This window comes from Saccostrea cucullata, unplaced genomic scaffold, assembly GCF_032062105.1.
Source record: "Saccostrea cucullata isolate Sc308-1 unplaced genomic scaffold, CSIRO_AGI_Scuc_v1 ctg1044, whole genome shotgun sequence".
Lineage (NCBI taxonomy): Eukaryota > Metazoa > Mollusca > Bivalvia > Ostreida > Ostreidae > Saccostrea > Saccostrea cuccullata.
The window spans coordinates 31,581-56,020 of record NW_026938158.1 but is presented as its reverse complement, the minus strand read 5'-3'; the positions used below and the strand labels follow the sequence as shown (position 1 = coordinate 56,020).

The 24,440-nt window shown below is 31.4% G+C and overlaps 1 protein-coding gene and 1 long non-coding RNA gene across 2 annotated transcripts; both read left to right on the top strand.

Annotated features, from left to right (window-relative positions):
• Window positions 1-2,750: 2,750 nt before the first annotated feature.
• On the top strand, window positions 2,751-9,782 carry LOC134249519 (fibrinogen C domain-containing protein 1-like). The gene is made up of 5 exons (XM_062731858.1): window positions 2,751-3,051; window positions 7,046-7,188; window positions 8,433-8,529; window positions 9,281-9,445; window positions 9,538-9,782. Exons 1-5 carry the CDS (start codon window positions 2,754-2,756, stop codon window positions 9,777-9,779), a joined length of 945 nt encoding a protein of 314 aa, XP_062587842.1. The 5' UTR covers window positions 2,751-2,753; the 3' UTR covers window positions 9,780-9,782.
• A 3,345-nt stretch (window positions 9,783-13,127) lies between these two features.
• On the top strand, window positions 13,128-22,449 carry LOC134249522 (uncharacterized). Its single transcript, XR_009988303.1, has 4 exons — window positions 13,128-13,437; window positions 14,274-14,350; window positions 21,910-22,003; window positions 22,110-22,449. It is a non-coding gene; the product is annotated as an uncharacterized LOC134249522 (long non-coding RNA).
• Window positions 22,450-24,440: the final 1,991 nt, after the last annotated feature.

Sequence of the window (24,440 nt, the reverse complement as noted above, 5' to 3'; positions counted from 1 at the left end):
CAATTTTTCTAACACTTTCATTTCAAGACATTTTAAAGTAAAATAAAATTATGCATTTGAAAAAGAGGAAAACAACATTCAGCCGTTTATTGGATATAAGGATTCAAGCCAACATATGATTTGTCGGCCCGTTTTGAACACACACCAGATATTTTTTGTCGACAAAAAACGATTAGACCGGTCTAGGTCAATACAATAACCGATTTTTTTTTCATAATACTGTTTTTCACATCTTTTATGTTTTTTGTTCGTGTGATCCCAAATATAAATTTTCTCCTCCTGTGCCGCTGGTTGGTTTACATTGTTCTTTATATATTTTGTCTATCAAATTACTTGAGAATACCGGCTTTATAGTGGCATTTACAGTCACGAATGATCATGAGTTATTTCAACTGTTCAAGTCCAGCAGTCATATCAACAGTTAAATATTGATTTTCTTTCTTGTATTTTTATTAAAACTATAATACATGATACATATATAATACATATATATATAATAGACGAGGCGTTAATAAAATCAAAATAATCTGTATTTGTAATGAATCAGCAATATTCCAAAATGTAGATTACTGAATGAATTCGAAGAATTATAAAGATAACGTACATTGATCTAGCCCGAAAGTATAAACCGGGATTAGGGCAAATAAAGACCGTTAAAAACAGAATCAGAAGTCATGTGCTCCTTGTCACGATTTGGAAAAAAAAACGTAGAAAAATTTAATGTGTCGAAGGATATGTAGAAAACAAACAGTATTCAAAATCAAAGTCCATAAAACAACTCAAAATAGGAGCAGAGTAAACACGGACCTCTGAAACACCAGAGGTGGGATCAGGTGCCATGGAGGAGTGCGTATCCCCTGCTGACCGGTCACACCGCTCCTTGTCATGATCGTGAAATAACAAAAAAATCCGTCGTCAATTCAGTGTATAGATAATGGACCAACAATCAGTATGAAAAACGTCAGTCGGCATTTGACTCAATGATAAATTGTATTAGCTGACAAATCATTGTATCGACCATAGCACTAACGAAATAATGACTTTAAAGGAGACTGCTGATATTCTTGTTTCATCAACTTTCTTGTCAATAATTTACCTCGTTTTAAAAAGTGTTCATACGTAAAGCATGCTCTTGCGTATGGAATCAACTGAGATATATACACTCCGTATGCAGGTGATGAAGGTATATTGCTACAAAAATAAGGGAAGTTGACGATAAAAATGTTAAGTCATCACGTTTATCATATAGCTTGGTTGTTATTACAATTAACGTCTTTTCAAAATAAGATATCCAAGTATGAAACAGATGTGTAAGACTCTGCGGTATCTGTTTTCTCAAGCTTAGCAGAATATATCGTATTGACGTAGGAATGGATAATGATCGAACAATTAATTTGAAAAAAAAAATGTTGATATAACTGTTTCGCCATCTTCGTTTAAAAAAAATGTTTGTACGTAGAACATGCTCTTGTTTATCAAAACTGGGAGATATAAAAACCATATGCATGTGATAAGGGTACATGTATATAGCTGCATAAGAAATGGAAGTTGACGATTAAAATAATCAAAGTCAAAGTTACCAATAAGGGTCTGTTTATAGTAAAATGTCAGGATGAAACAAATGTGTCAGACTTAGTACAAGCTCACTGGGTCATATGTAGTGGATCTGTAGTCGAAATACAAAATTGTCCAGTTGAAGGCCACATGAAGTGTTTACTTCTTGTCATGTAGAAGTTTTTGGGTATTATCTGTTTCATGTCAATGCAAAAATATATCTACTAATTACCATTTTAATGGGAATGATATTCATTTTAAATATTTTTCTTTGTAATGCTGATTGTCCACGATAAAAGATGGATCATATCAAAGACTCGCTAGCCTAAAAATAAATACTAAATTGAGATATCGCTATACTTCAGACGTACATCTCGTCATTTTTTATGGAGTACACAGGGTAGTGTAAGTCATATTGAGCATAAACTAGAACTGTAATTTGCATGCATACATATTTTTTATTTCCTACTGATGCGAGTAAAATGCGAATACGATTATTTCAACGGAGTTGATTTTTCGAAGAAGGAAACCAGTGATTGACGTACACAAGGTATTCAAGCATGTTAATATTCTTTAAACCCAGACCAAAAAAAAAAACAAATTGAAGTAATAATTATGAGTTAGCGTGACTGAAAGTGTTATGTTTTAAACACGTGATGCAGGTTCATTTTACTGGAGGAGAATAAAAGCTGTGTTCATCTCGTAGAAGTCTTTACCTACATATGTTCCCCCATACTACTTTATTTGTTTTTTCAAACATTTATCAAGAAAGGTAAGTGTTAAAATATTTTTTAAATGATGTTCTTATAATGCTGGTAATATTCATATGGTTTATCGTATAAATTTTAGAATTCAAAATTTGTATGCGAAAACTTTATCTGCTTATGTAGACTTTAGTTCATCTTTGAATTTTTAGTATGTATCCTAGTTTACAGTGGTGGAAATCAATGTAATATTAACATTTATTTAAATATTTCCATTGCCAGTCAAAAGATATATCTTTGATCGATCGTACCATGTGACGTGACTGAAGTTAAATATTAGCACTTCAGATTATTTTAATAAATGATATATTCATTCAACTTGATTTTACACATCTTTTAGGATTTCAAGGCTATTAAGGTAATGTTTGTATTTTAATACACTTTTTTTCCGTTTTTCACTCAGATTTTCATACCCCAGAAGTAATAAAAATCATAATGAATGCGAAGCTTTTTATACTATTACTCCTGTCAATCACCATAAAAAGCAAGGGAGATAAACCTAGTCGGAAACAAACAGATCAATGTTTGACGGAAATGAACTCATTTCGAACACTTCTAAATCTTGCCTCACAACTTGTTAACCTCCAGCAAGCCAATTGCAGCGAAAGAAAAAATGTAACAGCATCAGGAATCCAAAAGAAGGAGAATGAAACAAAATGGGCTACGAAGGAAGATATGGAAGAAATAAAGAAAGAATTGAAATTAATTCATGATTTATTTCGAGACTATGGAGGTCAGATTAATTTTTTTCTTTTAACATGTGCAGAAGTACGGAAGCCCGTTGAGGCCAGTCCAGGGAAAGAAATATTTTTTATTGCGTTTAAATGCAAAAAAACATTGCATTTAATCGCAAAACTGCTTTTAATCGCAATAATTACTGCGTTTAAACGCAAAACTTTGCGTTTAATCGCAATAACCATTGAGTTTAAACTCAAAACGCTTTGCGTTTAATTGCAAAAGATTGCGATTAAACGCAATCTTTTGCTATTAAACACAATAATATTGCGATTTAACACAATACTTTTGGGATTAAACGCAGTAATTATTGCGTTTAATCGCAATAACATTGCGATTAAATGCAACGTTTTTTTGCATTTAAACGCAATAATCTTTGTATGTAAAAGCAAGCATTTCTATTGATCTTTAAAGAATGCAATAGATCCACACTGATATTTGATTCTTTTTTCTTTTGTACATTAATCTATGAGGAGAATTGTGTATTGTTAAGCTTTATAGAATCAGATTCTTATGAACAAGCAGTTTCTGAATGGTTAAATCATGGTATGGATTTTAAAAGGAGAAAGAAGTGTCGGTCTGTAAAAACAAAGACAACCTAAGAAAGAAACAAAGCTTTAGCATGCAAAATTATGCAAAAAATTTTAAAGGAATTTCCAAATAAAAGACTAGAGAAGAAATAACGATGGAAAAACTATCACTCCACATTGCGGTCAAAATATTTACACCATGTGCCTTTATAAAAGGCTTAACGACGTTCGATCCTGATATTTAAGGTCATTGGCAACGCAGGGTTTCCGTAGAAAAAAGATTTATATCCAGGTTTTTTTCATTTATAGAAATAGTCATTGAGAGCGATCTCCCGTATGGAATTCTCTAGGCGGTGAAAACCAATAAAGCGTGTGTTACAGATTGAGAGGTAAACAAAAGCACGTGTGTGTGTTTTATCTGATATGTTCAACTCTACAGTAATAAAAGAATAGCAGAGATGGGTTTGTTTACATTGTGCTGAGGGGGCAGACAGTCAACAGGTCGTCATTTAGAATAAGTACATGTATGCTGGGAAGTGCAAAGAAGTGACATAATTATGCTGAAAGTGCTGATAGCTAGGTAGGCCAGATGAGAACGATTCTATAGGTTTTGTGAAGGAGGCATCATTAAAAGTTAATAATAAATTCTTGCAAAACTTTTTAATGACAGTTCCTTTCAAATAAAGTAAATTATAGTATAGAAATGAACAACCAGTCTCTTGGTCATTATGAATAATAATTAAATGTTAAGAGAAGTAACTCAAAATCAAAGAACAGTGCTGGTATTTCTGTGTTTTGTTTCTATAATTGCAATTTGAGCCAAAGTATATGTTTGTCACCAGAAATGAAGATTCAACAATGTATTTTATGTGTAAACTTTATGAAATAAATGGGTTTTAGAAAAATCTTATGGTTAAAAATAATATAGGACCATTTAATCAACATTTTACATAGGAAATGCATTGAAAATTGTAAAAACATTGATTAGACAAAATCTATAAAGAAAGGCTGGCTTGATGGGTAAAAAGGACCAGAATTGAACATGTTTGGTACCATCAAACCTGTTCAAAAGTTCTTGAAAAATTCTATACAAAATCCAGAAACGTTGCCAATGTCCTTAAAGTCTTAAACTTTTTTTGCCAAGTATATTTTTAGTTTCTACATACCTAGCTTAATTAAAATTCAAATCAAAAAAAATGTGGGTCAATATGCTTCTTTTATCGCTACAGTACATTTAATATGACCTTTCTGCACTGAAATTTGTGTCTTAATTTAGAATTACATCTTCGACGTTTTCCCTACAATATTTTTATCCAATTAAAGCATGAAACAAATGAACTCTAAGTCTGTTTAAAAAAAGACACTTAAAAAATGTGACTATGAAAAAGTTTCAAATTGCTTCGCATAATCAATTATTTGACCTTTTTGCACAAATAAAATGTTATTTTTCCGGCATTGAAAATATAATAAGCAAGAAAATTATTTTAAAGTCTTAAACTTTTCTGATTTTAAGCAAATAGGTCAAAGTTATCTTGAATATTTAGAAAAGAACATCAAAAGTGGGGGTATATGATGTACATTTTCCGGTATTACTAAAAAAGTGTGAATTTTACGTTAAAATTGGTTCAGTTTTTTCTCGGATTTTCAGAATATATTTACTATATTTGTCACACTTTGCTGATAAAATTCATAAGAAATAATTTAGTAGCTATTTCAGAACCAGCATTGCATATTTCACTGCAAAAAAGCTGTGTGTGCAACCAGCATGGAAAAAATAGGTATCCAAAATTAACAGTACTGTTATAGTTCAAATGGAAAAAATGACCATTTTCGTCTAAACAACCTTCCCCCACAAAATATAGTCCCTAGCTTAATTCTACTTGAATGGAATTTAATCGCGTTTTTTTTTACTTGAATATTGTTTAGTTTGCATTGTAGAATTCAGTTTTATTGTTAGAACCTAAAAATGATGCTTAATTTTATGAATAAAGGACCTGCGCGAAATATGCTCAAAATACCAGGATCGAACGTCCTTAAGGAAAGTACTGATGAAATGTTTAGATTTATGTTTATGTACATTATTATTATTTATATGTATATACACAACCTTTTCTTTGATCACATACAGTAAACACGAAAACACGTGAATTTACGAGATGGAATCATATGCAATTAAAAATAAATCAAATTAAACCAGATTGATCGATGTGTACTACCAAAATGATTAATACTAATATTAATACCACTGTGTTGAGATGTGGGTTATACACTTTAAGAACTTGAATAAATGAAGGAAACAAAACAAATGAAATTTTTACAAAATTTAATAAACAAAACAAAAGTAAATTTTTACAACAAAAACAAATAAAAAAAATATAGAAATGAAATGTCAATCAGCAGCACGTCCTGGAGAATGTCCTTTAAAAAGTTACTGTAGGAAATTATTCACAATTCTTTTGCTGAAGATTTCAGTTCTGGATTTGAATTTCCTTTTGTAAACTTATTTTTCTTTCACAAATAGAATTGAATAGAATTTCACCAATATATCACATATAACACATAATAAACTTTCACAACGCCGTCTGGATTAACTTTGGTTTGAATTGATATTATTTCAAACAGGTGATTTCATTATTCAAGATAAACACATAACTTTAAATTGCTGGTCCCTATGTGTCCGTCAGGGCTGTGGTACTCTGTCGTACTCTCTCACACATTTGCCGCTGTTACTGCAAAACCATTACACATTGCAAGCCTCTCCCTGTCACCCCGGACTGCCGACTGGCTATTGTCAATGTAATTAGCTGTAGTACCCCGCCCAAGACCTGATAATTACGAAACGGGACAAAAGCCCGAGGAAATAGGACCCTGGGGAAAAATATAATAAAACAACCATACTAAACGTGTAGACGCACACAAGAAAACATATTTTACAAATTGCATTTTGAAATACCTGATGCAGTTTGAGTACCCGCCCCGGCTACTTCATCATAACAACAAGCCAAACAGGTCTTATCTCGGCTGTGACTTCCCGGGTACTACCCGAACACGAGCTCACAGGTAGATAAAATTACACATCGAGGGGCTCCCCACAGGATAAATAACAACATTTACATTCACGCAATAGGGGTATCCTACGGGATTGAATTTAGTTTGTTACACACTGAAACATTCTTAGTTTGCTGTGATACTTACGGAATTGATTAATGCGTTTTAAAAGTGTTAGATTCTAATAGGTTTACGAAACTATGGTTGTTTATTTGTTTAAACGCAACGATTATTGCGATTTAACGAAAAGTTTTGCGTTTAAACGCAATAATTATTGCGATTAAACGCAAAGTTTTGCGATTAAATGCAATAATAATAATCCTCAACGGGCTTGCGTACAGAAGTTTGAATCTGTTCTAAATGCTTATTTTACTAATCAAAATTTTCTAATTTTGAAATTAAATGAATGCACAGATATGAGAACATTCTATCCAAAAGACTGCCAGGATCTGTACCTAAAAGGTTACAAAAAAAGTAAGGTGTACACAATTTTTCCAAAGAACGGGCTTAGCTTCCAGGTTTACTGTGACCAAGAGAGAGACGGGGGAGGATGGACGGTATAACTTTTTTATTTCATTGATTTTTAAATGTAATTCGGCAACAATTATATTTTATTACACTCGCTTTCAATGAAATGAATTTTATTGTTGCAAAAACCATGTTTAAAAAATGCGTACCCACCAACTTTTTTTTTTTTTGGGGGGGTCTTTTATTCATTGCCATTCCACAATATTAGCATAATCAGAGAATAAATGATATATAAATAATATTTCAAGAATTTTTTGACGGTTTTTCAATCGATAGGTAGGTAAAAAATCATCATACATTGTAGTACGAAATATTTGACCATAGCTTATTATGACGATATTATTTTTTTTTATTTAAGAAAAAGATACTATTAATCTTTGAATTAAAATATGCAAATATTGTAAGAATAACATTTTTTTGTTAAGTTTTAGTATTTTCATGTAGGTACATATATTATCGTCTGTAATGCATTACAAGATGTCTCATTTTGAAGATTCCTCCATATAAAAGGAACAAAAAATACGTCTACTGTTATAACTCTTTTATAAAATTAATACCTAAAAACTTTCCTTTTCCCTGAGAAGAGACTATCTGAAAAATGCTGCCTAAAAAAAACAGAGCTACGCCTAAAGATTATTCCTTTGTGAATATCTATTAATAATTTTAACCGATCACAAATGCATGAACAATGAGTGGAGAATTCTAAATTTTATCATTCTAAGAATCTTGAGTCTCTGACATATTGCTGTTCGCAATGTAACTATGACGTAAAAATATTTCGCTATGCAATTTAGGCAAAATGTCAATAAATCTATTTCTATTTTCAGAAATGAACGAAATTTTTTTTCATTTATTTTCCTTGGTATTGTTGCACTAAAAATAAGAAATACAATTATATGAATTACATTCATATGTGAGTTTTTTAATGCCTCTATATTGTCTTAGAACATGTTTAAAAGCGGATTTAGTTTAATAAATCTCCTATGATTGTTTCGTTATAATAAAACACATACGGCATGATAAGTGTTTAACTGGAAAGCATAGTTAAAAAAATAACTTAATAAAAGTTAGGAAAACACAAAAAATATTGTACGGCTGGTTCTTAAAAGAATAAACTTTTGATTCTTCCGGAAGTAATACATGTTGCTCATCCAGCTGGTACATGTATATTTTTCACGGTGAGTTATGCTGGGTGATATAAATGATTAAAATCAAAATAGATACATGTAGATCATGCATTTGACATGTTTGTATTTCATATGTTTAACTTTAGGTTATACAAAGGAGACAAGATGGATCTGAAAATTTCTACAGAACCTGGAATGACTACGAGCAGGGATTTGGAAATCTTTCCTATGAGTTTTGGCTAGGTACAATGAAGATTTCATTTAAATAAGGAGTACTTGTTTTTACAACACAGGCATTCTTTACCTCAGATCTTGAAAGATAATAATTTTCTTGTACAAGGTATCTCATATAAAAATTTAAACAACTAAACCTAAATGAAATATAAGATCACTGAAAAAATTGCAAACATGATGAATAATTTAATAGTATAAAACGTTTTCTGGGGATGTGATTGAAAACTTTTGCCATCGACAAAATCATTTGTTTGCAGTTTTGACATTTGTTTCAAAGAATAATTGAAAAGATCAACGAACATTCATCTATTAATATCTTTTATTAAGTTTGAAATTTTCAAATATCTATATCTGATCAGCCATCCTGCTTAAATTATAAGAAAATTGGATCTTCATTTGGAACGTTAAATATTTTTAAATAATTTTTATTTAATTTTATATACACTGTACTTAGTTCCATACACACTTAAGAATAAATCAACACATTGTTTTAAATATTTTAAAATATAAAATGTAGAATTTCTAACTGTAAACTTGCAAAAGTCTTCACACAATTTTCATTCAACCGTCAATTTGTTAGGGTAGGATGGTTAAAATTCACATTCAAATTATATAAGATCATTTGTATTTTATTGATTATGTGAATATATTTGAATACACTTATTGAGTAATCGAATATAACTTATCGACGTCCCTATTGTGTTTTTCTCATGAAGCAAATTCATTGTATCTCGTGGATGACAGTATCGTAATTTTTCAGGAAATGACAGAATCCACATAATGACTGGAACTGGAAAATACAAATTGCTAATCAACATGGAGGATTTCTCTGGAAATACCCGATATGCTAGTTACAAAACTTTTAAGGTTGGAGATAAAAAATCCGGATATGTTTTGAATGTCTCAGGATACAGAGGAACCGCCGGTGAGTCAAATATGTGATAATTGTAAAGTAAATTCTATCTTAAATGCTATATAAGTTCATTTAGTTTTTGCATGAACATTTTTTCTCTTCAGGCGATTCCTTGACGTACCACAACAATATGAAATTTGCCACAAAGGATCGAGATCATAATTCTTGTGCAAAGAATTTTAAAGGGAGTTGGTGGTACAATGACTGTCACCAGTCAAATCTGAACGGTCTCTACTTGAAAGGAAAGCAAAAGTCAGATGCAGACGGTGTGAATTGGAAACACTGGAAAGGATATTTTTATTCCCTGAAATTTACTGAAATGAAAATCAGGAAACTCAACATTTGAAAATCTTCTTAGAGAAAAAGAAAAGGAAAATAAGAAATATAACACAAAAACTTTGTCAGAAATGAAAAATACATGTAATAAATGCCAAGATGAATGCTGTGTTTCATTTCTTCAGATTTTGCTCTCATTTTCCAAAGCATATCTTTTAATCTATGATTTTAATTTCGATATTATTTACTTTGTCACTTGTCTTGTTAATAATATGAGGCACATTTTATGAATAGTTGAATTCACTTTGATGCCGATACGTTATGATGCTGATACAGTATTATACAAAACCACCTATAAATACAATAAAATGTCATGGGAAAACATCCCTAATGAGAATAAGTAAAATATCTGTCACAAGTACATGTATCTACAATGACATCAAATCTTTACAGGTCGCAAATTTTCTTCACAGATTACCCAAAGATATAAAGTTCCTTTTCATAAAAAGTAACGTTTTTCATGTTGAAGTCGTACATAGATTAAAAAAAATTCCGCATTTCATAGGATTTGTTACAAAATTTAGAAAAATCCCTTAACTATATTTTCTAATGGATATTGCAAAAAAAAAAAAAAATAAATAAATAAATAAAAAAATAATATTAAAAAAATAAAAAAAATAATAATATATACCTTTTTTCTGGGCTTGATTTTTTTGCTTGTTTGTTTGTTTTTGTGAAAATTTACATAAATATCAATATAAAAATCAAATTTATTCAAGTTTGTGTAGCAGTTGGCAGTAAGCAAATGACAGTTGGCAGTAAGTAGTTGGCTGTTGTATATGGCATTCCATACCCCTACTAATGTGTTCAGAATTTTTATTTTTCGGTGTTCCGCAAAACCTAAGGAGTTCAGAGAAGGTATTATTATTTTAAATAAATTTTTTAAGTGTATTATTTCAAATTCTGATCCAAATATAATACCGGGTAATTTTTGGTGAAGCCTTTTGATGACTGAAACACATTTTCTGTAATCCAAAAAGCAGAAATTCTTAAATTTATTGAGTATTTGAGTCTAATTAACAAACAAGAAATTAGGAGATCTAAATTGGTTTAATTGATTTCGAAATCTTAACCTAAAAAGGCCAAAAACTCGTGTTGATTCAGTTTCATTTATCATGAAGAAATAAAGGGAGTGGATTATGCGTACAAACTTTATAAATAAAGAGAAAATGTTTTTTCTTTGGACGCTAAAGAAAAATCGCTGAAATTAGCAACTAAACTTTCAAAAATTTCATTTTACTGTATATTAGATGAGTGGTTTCATGATTGTTTATTTTGTGTATTATATGTTTTTTTCTAGGTGTGTTCAAATATCTTTATTAAAATAAAAATAATAAAAAAATATCGTTGAAATAGCACCTTTTAAAAAATGTCTTTATACTTTATATTGTAAATAAAAAGCCTAGAGTGGTTTCAGGATTGTTAATTCTGTGAATTATGAGAGTATTTAAACACACCTAAAAACAAATAATACATACGAAATAGCATTTTGAAACTAATTCAGCGCCTATGCCAGAGACGTACAAATTTTGCCAGCGGCGAACAGATTCGCACGTGCACATATCGACGCATGGCTGGACGTGTCAAAATTTCCTTTAAATTAAAATTCATTTATTTAATAAATCTTTTCCAGGTCATCTTATAGTATCGTTAACAAAGTGTAATAGGGGGTAGAATTGTTAACCTTTTCAAAATCGAAGTTATGGTGATCTGGTTCCGTTCACATTATTGCCAAAAACAAAATTTATAAAAGAATGTAATATTATTATGTTTTGCCAGAAGATTTATGGTAGGGCTCACAATATTTCTTAGCAGTCAGTCCTGCATGTCTAGCTAATTTAAGGACGAGTTTCCAACCCAGTAACTAAACATGAGTAACGTCATTTGGTTCACTTAACAAAATATTTTAGCATAAATAAGTTGTAAAGATTTAGTTCTAATTTAGTTCTAATTCCAGTATACAAAATATATATCCGTTTGCGTTATCATTATAAATATTGCATGTAGTTGACTGTAGTTGAGTGTAACATTGAACATTTTCACCCCAAGAAATCATTGTAAACCGAGGCGCAGACGGGTGAAAATTTTCAATGTTACACTCAATTACATGCAATATTTATTATATTGTACTGAATATTTTATACAAATACGTATAACAGTGAACCGTGCGCGCATAAATTCTGCACAGTCGCTATTTTTTGGAATATCATCCGTCGTCAAGCAATGTTGACTATCGCTACGCTGGAGGGCGTGTCTTCATTATTCAGCGGTAATAGTGTTTTTTAACAAATAATTCTCGACCAATCGCATTCAACTAATTTACAAGAAAGTATAATATTACAAATTGTGTCGAGATCAACGCAGGATGTTTTAATACTAAAAGTAGCAGCTGACTTTTTAGGATTATTACATTTAGCGTTAAAATATTTATCATTAACACTTTAAAATATTTATATATAAAAGAAATGCTATTTATTCGCCCAAATTTAACAGGAATAATCGACTGAAATGTGAGGACCAGACAGCCCCTTGACAAAGGACTGAGACAGAGCTATCTCAGCCAACCCTAATTCCAAGATGTTGTCTCATTAAGTCCAAAACGCCTGTATTAGGGCTGATATTTTACTGAATGGGAGAAAGAACCCTGATAGATAGATGTGAATATGTTCTCTTTCCGATACAAAATGGAATTTAAAGTAAAAACCCTTTTAAAAGAAAGACCTGATGTCTATATATGTCAATATAAATGAGGAAGATTTTAAAGTTTTGTTAAAGTAAGCATAATTCGAGCTGCATTCTAAAATGGAGAGCTTATACCAAATACATTTGTCGACAAATAGAAAATTTAACTTTTAAACAAGTGCACGTGATTAATTGTAAAATTTTAGATGCATTTGTTTAATATCAGGATTTGAAAAAAGTGCTTTGTTTTGAGAGAGAAAACTCTGAATTTCCCATTCTAGTATATAAAATATTATTTGAATAATGAGAAAAAAGTAAAAAAAAGATACCTATTCAAAAATGCTTCTTTACTAACCGTAGGATTTTAATCAATGTGATATTTCTTCATACATGTACTACAGGGTAGTAATTAAGAACAATAAGATAATGTTTATGGAATTGTTTCGTTAGAAGTGGCAGAAAATTTACTTGCGTCAGATTTCGTTTAGTTACAACGAATGCATGCATATGCTGTGACTTCCATACGCAATTATTTGTATTGCAACTGGTCATGTGAGTTAGATATTAATAATAAATGTCGATAGTGACATATAATCCGAGTATTTTGTTAAGGAAGGATTGAGAAGCTTTATCATGTATGGTGAGAATTCTAAACAAGTATTGCAGACGTGGAAATGAATGCACATCATTTGCTGTTTGTTTTATATGTAGTATTTATCCAGTCAATTATAGCTGAAACGTTTAAAACCACTGCAAGTTTTAAAAATGTAATAGAAAACACGAACAAATATTCCACAGAAAATGTTCTACAAGAATTTCTAGGAACTGCGAGTGTTTCTAGGTGTTTGGCATCATGCCTCCATTATTCTGACACTCTCTCTGTGTTTTACAATAACGACCTTCAGAGTGTGTTTGTGCTGGCCAGGTGGGGAACGGTGACCTAACGCCTTCACCTGGATATGTCCAGTTTTCCAAAAATCATTCAGGTATTTATATTAGCAATTCATGTCATCTATATATTTTTTCTATTATCATTATAATCATTTGGGGATTCATAGCTTAAGGTCAAGATATAGTAAATGAAAGGTGCCTACAGATTTATCATATTTGAGGAATAAATTCCGTTAATGATGTTTATAACTTTAGTTTGGTCAACTAAGGCATTTCGGGTCATAATTTGTAGGTAAACAAGATGAAAAACCGTAATTAAAATTGTCATTTTCAATGAAAAATTGAGAAAACCAGTCTTGAACATGGAAGTGTTTTTTTCTATTCGACAAATGAAATGTATCCAGATTGCCTACAGCCTCTCAAAAAACGGTAATGTGTATGTTCATGGCGTCTTCTTTAGAATGATAACAAATTTAATATAGGTATTACTTTTCAAATAATTTCGCATTGAATGCCATGAAAATACCTTATTTTCTACATAATTCTGCTAAAGTCGTAAAGTACGGGAAAAAGAAAGTTGGAAATGATTGTGACGTCATAATGGATTTAGCACCATAAAATGAATTTAAAGTCATTTACTAGATCTTAACGTTAACACAACTATACCATTTTGATATCATTTTTGTAAGAAAGTAATTATAGACCAGATTTTTAATAAATTAAGCAGAAAGACAAAACACTGAAATTTAATCATCTTATTGACAGCTTCTTGAACGGACAAAATCTCTCAAAACCTGAATACGTGTAATAGAAAATGACATTATTTTAATATGATTCTGAAGTATCTCTTTACTGGAAATGTACCATATAAATGTAGATATAAAATTTAAGATCTGCAAGAGGATAAATGATTTTGTGGGCTTCATTACAGACACACCTAAGTGGATTCCTTTCAGGAATTCCCAGTACCTTATTCTGAAAAGAAGCGCAAACTGGATTGAGGCCCAAGTATGTATATCTATTACTGGATGATTCTTTTAGCACTGGTATTTAATTGATTGGTCGTAGCCTAATTCTTCCCCATGTTTGTATGAAAAAATGGTAAATATGTGATGCATTTTAGCCTTGTGGTAGTTATATAACCCGAATGAATTCTGCTATTGTACGCCCAAAAATTTTGTCCATGATATTCCTCGCAGACGGCTGGGATAATAGTGCTGAAAATTTCATAAAATGTGCAGATATAAAATTAACAATTGATATGGAAGATCATGAAGTTTCATTCATAAATTTAATTCAGTTCTGCTGATGGTATCTGATACCCGGGTATTTTGCCAGCGTTCTTTCTTTTTCTATTTTATCTATAGAATTTATAATTATTTTATTTAGAATTAATTTATCTTTAAAAATATCAAGTGAGAGCTGTACAAACGTATATCGGAAATTTCACGGTTCCTTGTGAATATATTAGTTGCATATGAATACTTTATTTAATGATAGTTTAACTTATTTGAAATTAATTTCCATCGTTTTTATTGATTTGAAATGCCTGAGATTCGCTCCCTCCTTTGCGTGAAAGCCTCATCACCACTGTACACAAACATACCGCAGCCGGAAATGCTCGTAATTTTGCTATCTAAGAAAGTTTGCACATAGTTTGTCATCTCATAAAAATAAATTAGCCCCCTGTTTAATGCAGAAATGCCCGAATTGAAGAAAATTAAGGAATTATTTTACTTCAGCCATGTTTTGAATGCATTGACGGAACTCAAAACAACATAATGACATCACACAGTGTCGAGACATCTTGTGTAAGGTACTTGGCTGATGGAAGGCACTTTCTTTGAAACATGAACCTCCCTCAACACTCTGTTAACGCACCCCGAGAACGTGTGATGTGTAGCGTATGCAGAAGAAATTTTCTAGGGAGGTAGCATATATGTGTGCTTTTCTTCCGTTCTCTACCTAAACTAAATAAAAGCAATAAGAACTGTGTTGTTAAATTCTGTAAGAATTTGTAGTTTTGTCTTATTTTAACGTTCAGATAACAAGAAAACTCTGTTTTAAAAAAAGTGTAAACTTATGAATGATTATCTACTCGTACCCCCTCCGTAGCAGAACGGCAACGAAGAATATTTCTCTAAACTTGAAACTGGACGTCAGAGAAACAAAATGAATTTAAAGTTCCACAGATCAATTCCCTTGAAAATTCGGCTCCTGAATATATCTTCTTTCTTTTTTAATTTTACGTCAATGTTTAATGGTGGTAAAATCCGTGCAGAAAAAATAATCGTTTAAATAAAATCTAGCTGCAGATCTGTAGCGTTATGTTTTTTTTATATTAGCATTTGTCCATAACGCTACAGATCCCCTGATGCAAAAAAGGTGTTATTTACGGCGCAATATTTTTTTGCATACTTTAATTCGATTTTCAAGCAACTGTCGATTAACTACCCTTCACTCCCTAATTCTAGGAACATTATTTAACTAATCTGTATATTTTATCCATCTTCCAACCCTTTATAGTCGTCCCTACAAAAGATAAAGTCGTTTGATTTAAATTATTTGTTACATTGCTTAAAATTCACTTTAAGCTTGTTTATTTCCTGTAGAGACAACTATAAATAGTTGTAAGGTGGATAAAATATACAAATTGACTACAGAATGTGTTTAGAATTAGGGAGTGAAAGTTAGTTGATTGACCAATGCTAGAAGGTTGAGAAATTCTTCCCAAAAAGTGTGCAAAAAATATTGCGCCGTAAATTGCACCTTTTTTGCTTTAAGGGATCTGTAGCGTTATGGTCAAAGATAAATATACGAGGGCTGTTCGAAAATGATTGAGACATTGCGTGTATTTTGCTTTCAAATGAACTATTTCGGTAAAATTTTGCATATACATTTGACACACACTAATACCTAATAAAAACAAAAAAATATTTTACGAATATTTCCTCTACAATGATTTACAAATGCGTTAATAGTAGGGATATCCGGAGCAGTCACGAAATCAGATATTGAAAATATGCAACATCAACGTTCTAACTCTTCGTGGATCCATAATAAGAGCGAAAATAAATCAGTTTAGGTGTATAATATTTCAGCTTTATTTCAAATTCATGTTGTGCAACTTTGATAGAATTTTGATCAGAAATACAGAGATCGTAAAAAAATCAAGCATGGTAGAGAAATCTGCTAACAACGACAAAATGGATTCTGACGTCAAGGGCAGAGCAGCCGGTATGCCTAAAATTTTGCGTAGCGCAATGTAGAACTCTTTTTTCAAGACTGAACGACCTGCAAAACCAACAACAACGAGAATAAAATAATGTGCTATAGTTTGTTATTTCATTGATATACATTTTTTTTTTTACAATTAATTCAACCAGAGTAAATTTGAAAGCTCTGGACGACCATGAGTTATTACGTACGGTATTAATAATGTTACGGTATGAAACCCGCATTGCATAATTCTGCACTGCATGATTCTAAGTCATCATTTTCCAAAAAATTAAATTGTTTACAGGGGTAGCAACAGCATACATTTTAAAAGAATAATATAAGAAAAGATACTGTTTCATAGTTGTAACTTTATGTGTAATAACAAAGAAGTAAGAGTATTAAATACTTCCCGATCACTTTACATGCGAAAACATCTCCGACTGACGTGACGGTAAAATGACGTAGCGATGCTGCTCCAGGTTGATACACATATGCATGTTTATTATTTTACCGAAACTTATCTAATTATAGGAATAAGAAATTTTGCTCAAGTGTTTTATTCGTTCTATATATAATGTTGTTGAATTTTCATAAAATAATCTCCGTCCTTTATGGAGTTCATGTAATTGTCTCAATAATTTCCGAACAGCCCTCGTATAAAACCTTAACGCTGCAGATCTGCATCTAAATAAAATCTAAATGAGGACAGGAGACTGCGTTTCCTCCAAGTGGCACGGCACACAGAGTCTCCGATTTTCAAATGATAATAATTGTCATCCCGACTAAAACTATCCAAACCTTAGTCTCTTTACCGATTGTTTTATTTTCACGACTCATTAGATTAACCATTCACAGAGAAAACAATAAAATGATTCATAATTTATCGTTTCATGATGAATATCTCATAACATTTTTATTTATGAATATTTATTTATGTTCGAAAATAATTGGCAGTTTCACATTCAGGCCATTTGCAAGGTTCCAGCTGGCTTTCGTATAGATTTTTCAAGAACTCTTGAGTAGGTTTAATGGTACTTAACGTGTTATATTCTGGTTCATTTGACCAGATTTTACTAAATAGCGCCTCCCTAGTTATGGTAAATACTGTATGTACATGTAACGATCTGTTGACTGTTTGTCCTTTGAGCACAATGTTTAACAAAGTCACGAGTACTTTTCTTTCTTGCTGTAGAGATGAATTTATCCATTGCTTTTGTTTATCTCTGTAACATACGCTTTATTGGTTTTCTTTGTGTATAGAATTCTATACGGGAGATCACTTTCAGTCACAGTTGTATACGTGACAAAACCTATGAATTAAACATTTTTTCACCGGATGTCCGAGAATTGCCAATGTCCTTAATTATTAAAATTTTCCTGTCAAAGTCACATTGTGTAGGGAGGAAACTTTCGAATTCAACAAGTAACATAACTTAAATGATTGTACATAAATATAGTGTCATTCCGTCTTGTTTTCCCAGTGGGTTCAAGATCAATAGCACTAGCTATTTCATAAAACGGTTTTGCTTTCTTATATACACTACGAAAGAATTAGAATGTTAGGTTAATTCTAAGAAATTGAGTCCTGGTTTATCTCCTCAAATCTGACAATCATTACAATGTTTATTATTTAAGTTAGCCCATGCCTCAAAACATCCTTTCAATTCTCATTTTTGAAGGTCTAAATTTTTTTAACATATTTAGTGCCACATTTTGATAATTTTTTCCCATCTTTATTTGGTAAAATATTTTGAAAATCTTCATTTAAGAGGATGAGCTGTCTCTTCGAAGGGAATTTATGAGATGCAGTGAAGGATCTTATATTTATCATTTTTTTTAGTTCATTTTCTATTTTTATTATTACTAAAACACCTTTCCTTAATGTACGAGTGCCATTCGATACAAATGAAGAAAAAATCAAGTTATTTTTCTTAAGTTTTCTGACGGGTTAGGGAATGCCATTAGTACATGATTCAGAAGAAGTAAAACAAGAGTTTTCAGAAGAGTTATCATCCCACTAGGCGTTAGATATCTCGTTCTCCACTGACTAATGGTGGGTTTATTTGTCATAATTTTGGTTCATATTTACATCTTTTAATTTCATTCAATTCAACACCGTAATGAATTCCAAGTAAGGTAAATCTTGTACATTTCCGATTAACTTTGTACTCATGACTTATTTCTTCTTGACTATTTTTTTTGGAACCGACCTAAACTGCATTGGATTTTGAAAGATTTATACATACATTTCTGAAAATTTGTTAAATGTTTTGCTACCTCTGCTCATGATTCTTTTCAACAATCTAACGGAATTGAAGTTTTATCTGCTAATTGTGATATTTGCTTTTCCACATTTTGTACCGAAATTTCGTTGATTTTTTCTTATCAGAATTGCTTAAAATTCTGCACACAATAACTACGCGTTTCCACACCTGCAACAGAACACGAAGTCACCGATTTTGAAATTGATTATCCTACCTAAAACGATCCAAGAATTTGCAGAGGTCTTGTTTTATTTTCATGATTGAATAAAGCATTCAGATATAGAACAAAAAATTGGTTGATTATTTATCGCTCCATTGTGAATCCCTCCATAATATTTCTATTCATCAATATTTTAGTAATGTTCGCAAAATAATATTCAGTTTTACATTAATTATTTATTTTTTTCTGTCAGAGTCGCACGGTGTCAGCAGTATATCTGTCAAACATTTGCAACGCAATACATTTTGTCGGAATATGCCTATATTTTATTTGAGATATATGAAAGACAGATAATTTAAAGAACTTTGCACAAAACAGATATTTTACTCAAATTCATAATCAAAAAGCCATTTGCGGTAAGATTTATGTATGGAACATCATATTTACGAACACAAATTTGGGTGTTGGCTAGCATGGATATTATATTGCCCATTAAACAATCGTCTTCAGAAATATTGTACTACACTTTTTCCCATCTACATTGTTCCTGTATTTATTTCATTGTTTGACAGAGTGTTTGTTTTATTTTGTTACTTTACTTGGTACTCAGGACCTTCGAACAGTTAGGGTTCTTTATCATGGAAACGCCTTTGCTGTTTAAATGGACCTCGGTTTCTTACGTCCCATCCGTAAGACTTTTTACCTGTGACTTTCATTTCTGGTGCGTGGTGTTTGGCGAAGATACAGTCTCTATCTGTTTTTGCCTTTAAGGTTTGACGCGACAAGAACAACGAAAATCAAACACGGGACCGTATCACAAAGCAAGCACCCTTTCTCAAAGCTACCGCGAATGGTGCCTGTTGCTATATACATTTTTAATAATTGATATGCATAACTTTTTTGTAAACTGATTATGCATGCAAAACATTGAAGGAAAGTGACGAATACTAATTTACCTTAATTTAAGGTCGAATAATTTTTACATTTTTGGTACTATTTTTATTGATTTAAAAAAAAATTGTATCTGATTAATATTTCCATTTCATGTTAACCTGCAGTGCATTGTGTTATTGGAATTTTTATTCCTTATTTTGAACTTAGCATGAAGCATTTCTTTCAATTCACAGGTGGATCTTTTGTGGCAAATATGAAGGAATTTAAATATGTAACTTAAAGCTGATCGCGTCCTGTAAATAGTCGAACGCTATATTAGTTCTTCTGTCTCCAGTATCAGCACGGGGGTATTCCCTTCGGATTCGTTACACCTGACTGCTTTCTGAAGTCGAATAGTAATGTTGAATGAACGATGCGTGTTCAAGTTGGTTATTATGCATTAATTTGTGTTTATCTGTGTGTTTATTTGTAATGACCTCGCAACTGTTGTAAGTTTCGAATTCTATAGTAATTTTTTCTCCTGCCATTTAAAGAGGAACACAGTTACTCTTTTCGTTACCGACTGTTTCACATTATATATATATATATATATATATATATATATATATATATATATATATATATATATATATATATATATATATATATATATATATATATATATATATATATTATATATATATATATATATATATATATATATATATATATATATATATATATATATATATATCACTGAACCGTGACTGAGTGACCAGCTTTTCAGGGGCCTCAGATATCTGGACATGATAAAACATGTAATGTATGTAACAAGTCTAACTGATATTTATTTCACCCCCCCCCCTTCCACGTGTAATATTGTAGGTGTGTGTCTCACTCTGTATGTAAGTGTGTGTATGTCTGTATGTGACTGTGTCATTAAATATATTTAAATGTTCGCTTCTGAACATATACATGTACGTCATTTGTTGTTTCTGTAAATTAATATACAATTATGGACTTCAGTGTAGGTCGATATGTGGTTATAAAGACTCATGACAATGGATATTGACCTCAGACACAGAAAGTGATAGCGACCGAGCCTGCGAGGTCGCTATCATTTTCTGTGTCTGAGGTCAATATCCATTGTCATGAGTCCTTATAACCATATTTTGGCCGTTCACTGAAGTCCATAATAGTTATATTATATAATCACACAAAGCGAATGCACCGACATAGACCTAAACGGACTTGGCTGTCATTACGTCACAATGGTTAAAACGCTTCTTATATTATGACGTCACGTTCTACGTAACTTCAGTGCAACCGAACTGCACGTGTACCAGTACGTGTAAAACGTCATTTCAGCAAGGCACTTTAGAATTCATTTATATCAAGTAAATCTATGACTTGAAATAAAAAGATACATTGGATGTACATAATAAAAAAATAAAATTCTAAAATTCATACAAAACACCAGCTTAAAAATATACTTATATTCTCTAGTTTGAGTTTCCATGGAAATTCCAATAGATTGATGGAAGATGGATATAGTTCCACAAACTTCAAAGAAAGAGAAACCAAAAAGCATTTTCAGCTATTCTCTTTTGTGCATGCTTCTAGTAAATGTCATATAAAATAAGCATTTAGAACAAGTTAAAGTAAGAAATTTTCATTTACGATAGTAATAATTTTTCGATCCTTATCCCCGAAGAGCATGCACTACATGAATATTTTTGCTCATTACTTTAGACTTTTTAAATGTAAAGTTTGATGTATTGTCAGAAAGGCTTGGTAATATAACACACTGTAATATCTATACATGCCATGTTATTCAACATCCTCAAGTCAATCTTACATCAGATAAATTTAGCTATAAATTTTGTAATATCTCCCAGATCCAATAAATCTTACATCTTTGTTGAAAGTTGAATTTTGATGTTGCAAACATAGACATATAGATATCGATGTCGATGGAAAATAAGATCAATCCAACATAGATATTTAACAAAATACTATCTTTGTGATGCTAAAACTTCTTTGTTTTTCAGATCGAATGTGCCGCAGTTGGTGCACGGTTGGTTGAGGTAGAGGATACAGAAGAAAACATGTTCTTAAAGAATCTTGCTCGAACATCTAGCCTGGGTATCGGTCATTTTAAAAAAAAATAATTAACTATTTTAAATATTTATATAATTTTTTTCAGATAGGGTATTTCATAAGAATATGTATGTAATCTATATATTTTAAGGTCCACTTCTTTTCTTGGGAGGAACGGAGGTCTTCGAAGAGGGAAGCTGGATATGGTATTCAACACTGAAGAACATTAGTTTCACTGACTGGGGCCCTGACAAACCTGATTACGGAGGAACGGATTTCTGCTTAGTCCTTTATTCACCATTTGATTACGCTTGGGATGACTTTCCATGTGGATTTAAAGTGAACAACACTATTTGCGAACGAGTTGTTGTTTAAAGAAGTTTCATCTGAAAACATCTTTGGGATATTAAAACGAGTTGGTCACGTGCTTACGTAAAACCCGTATTAATATGCTGTAAGATGTTTACAGATGATGCTTTGTTACTGATATATATGAGTAACATTGCCAAGTGTATTTGTATTTCGTTTTAATCCTTTGAATTTTTTTTAAACTACAACAAATGAAATAAACTTGTTTAGGGAACAGACAAAATTTATCATATTGATAGAACCAGTACAAAAATAATCATGACAAAAATGTCGCATGGCTTGCATATTGAAAACAAAGATTTGTCACATGTTTTTCGACTACAAAACGTTCTTGTCCCATACATACTTCTTGTTGTTCGTGAAATTGTTGTAACAGAAATAATAATAAAAAAATAACATGATGGTAACAATTATTATATACACTATATTAACTATAGTATACATGTATAGTATGGATGAAAAGAAATGCAAGATACTTTCCCTCAGTATGAATTTTAATGAATCATATGGAGATAACTAACAGCATTCAAGATCGAAAGACCATAAAACATTACAACATACGAGCAGAGCAAAGACGGACCTCCAAAACATCAGATGTGGGATCAGGTGCCATATTTATATATCTTTCAACAACTGTAAAGAAATTGCACTTTAATGAATGGTATAAACTGCATACACTAGAGGTAAATGTCAAATTTTGAATATGGGAAATGTCTTAAGATTCATACTCCTTCTTCTCACACATGAAAAAACTTTAAAAATAATGGTTTAATTTCCTAAAGACATCCAAATTATTATAAAATGCATAGAATTTAAACAGACTTTGTAAGATGTTTGAAAGAATAGTATTTTAAGTTGATATTTCTTTATTACCTGACAAGAATATAAATTATCATTTTTTCATTATTAAATGTTGCACTTTGTATCCTTTGTTTGACTTTATTAGATATTATACCGTATAACTGGTTATTTAAGCGGGGTGTTATAAATTTTTAACTTATTTTGGCGTTTTAATTGTAGCCCGCTTAAATTTCATTCGCTTAAATATATTTCGTAATCTACTTAGTGTTCATCTGCAATGAGATGAATTTTATGAGCATTATTTTTAGTATAATGCTACTTCAAAGGAACGTTCACGTTACTTATTGAAATTTTAATATTAATGAGGTCGCGTACGTCAAATTCAATTTCCAAACATTATTTTAGAAACTACATTTTTAAATGAACCTTGATCATTTTGACACATATTAAACTTGAAAAAATTCAAGCAATCACAGTGAAATTATTCATGACGGAAGTTGCATACTATTTTCATACTACATTAGAGCAGATCTAGTAATTTTGTTAAGGGTGGGTTTTGGGTCTAGAGAGGTTTTTATTTAGTCGAAAAATTAATACTTGTTGAATATGTTCTGAAACGAGACAAGCTTTGGAAATCAATTCGTTGAAATAAGGATATCAAATGTCTGGTTTGAAGACAACTTTTGCTAATTCTATGGTCGATATTAAGACCTTGTCAGCAAAAAAAAAAATGTCATTTAGAGTTTTGACGGACGTTGTTCATGCAACGCCTATGGATATTATAGATTCGCTCTAAATTGTCCACTGATTTTTCTATTTACCTAATAGGGAAGCACACTACAGGTAAAACCGCGGTCAAGAGGGACTCCCTACTCCTTAATTGACCTGGTTTAACATATGTTATCATTTTTATTATATGCTCTGCCCCTGACTCGCACTGCTTCAGTGGACTGTGGGGAATGAACACTGATGGTACAATCTTCACGTTTCACGTTTTATACGAAAAGTTCAGAAAACATAGCTGTAAAACAAAACAAAACTGAATACACAACTCATTTTTTAAATTAAAGTCGTTGGCTCTTTTGAGTTTTTACAGTCAAAAGTGTAGAATACAACACCTCCAAAGATTCTGAAGCAGTAAGCACATGTACCTTACTAAGTTTTTCATCCTCACAACGTCTGGGTCCTGAGTCAACACCTTGCCGTTTGATCCCTGACATATGTTCTTTCAAAATATGTACGCATTTTCCTCCCATTTAGAAACACCAATCAAGTTAAAGCTAACATAAACAGTTAGGTAATGTGTACCAAA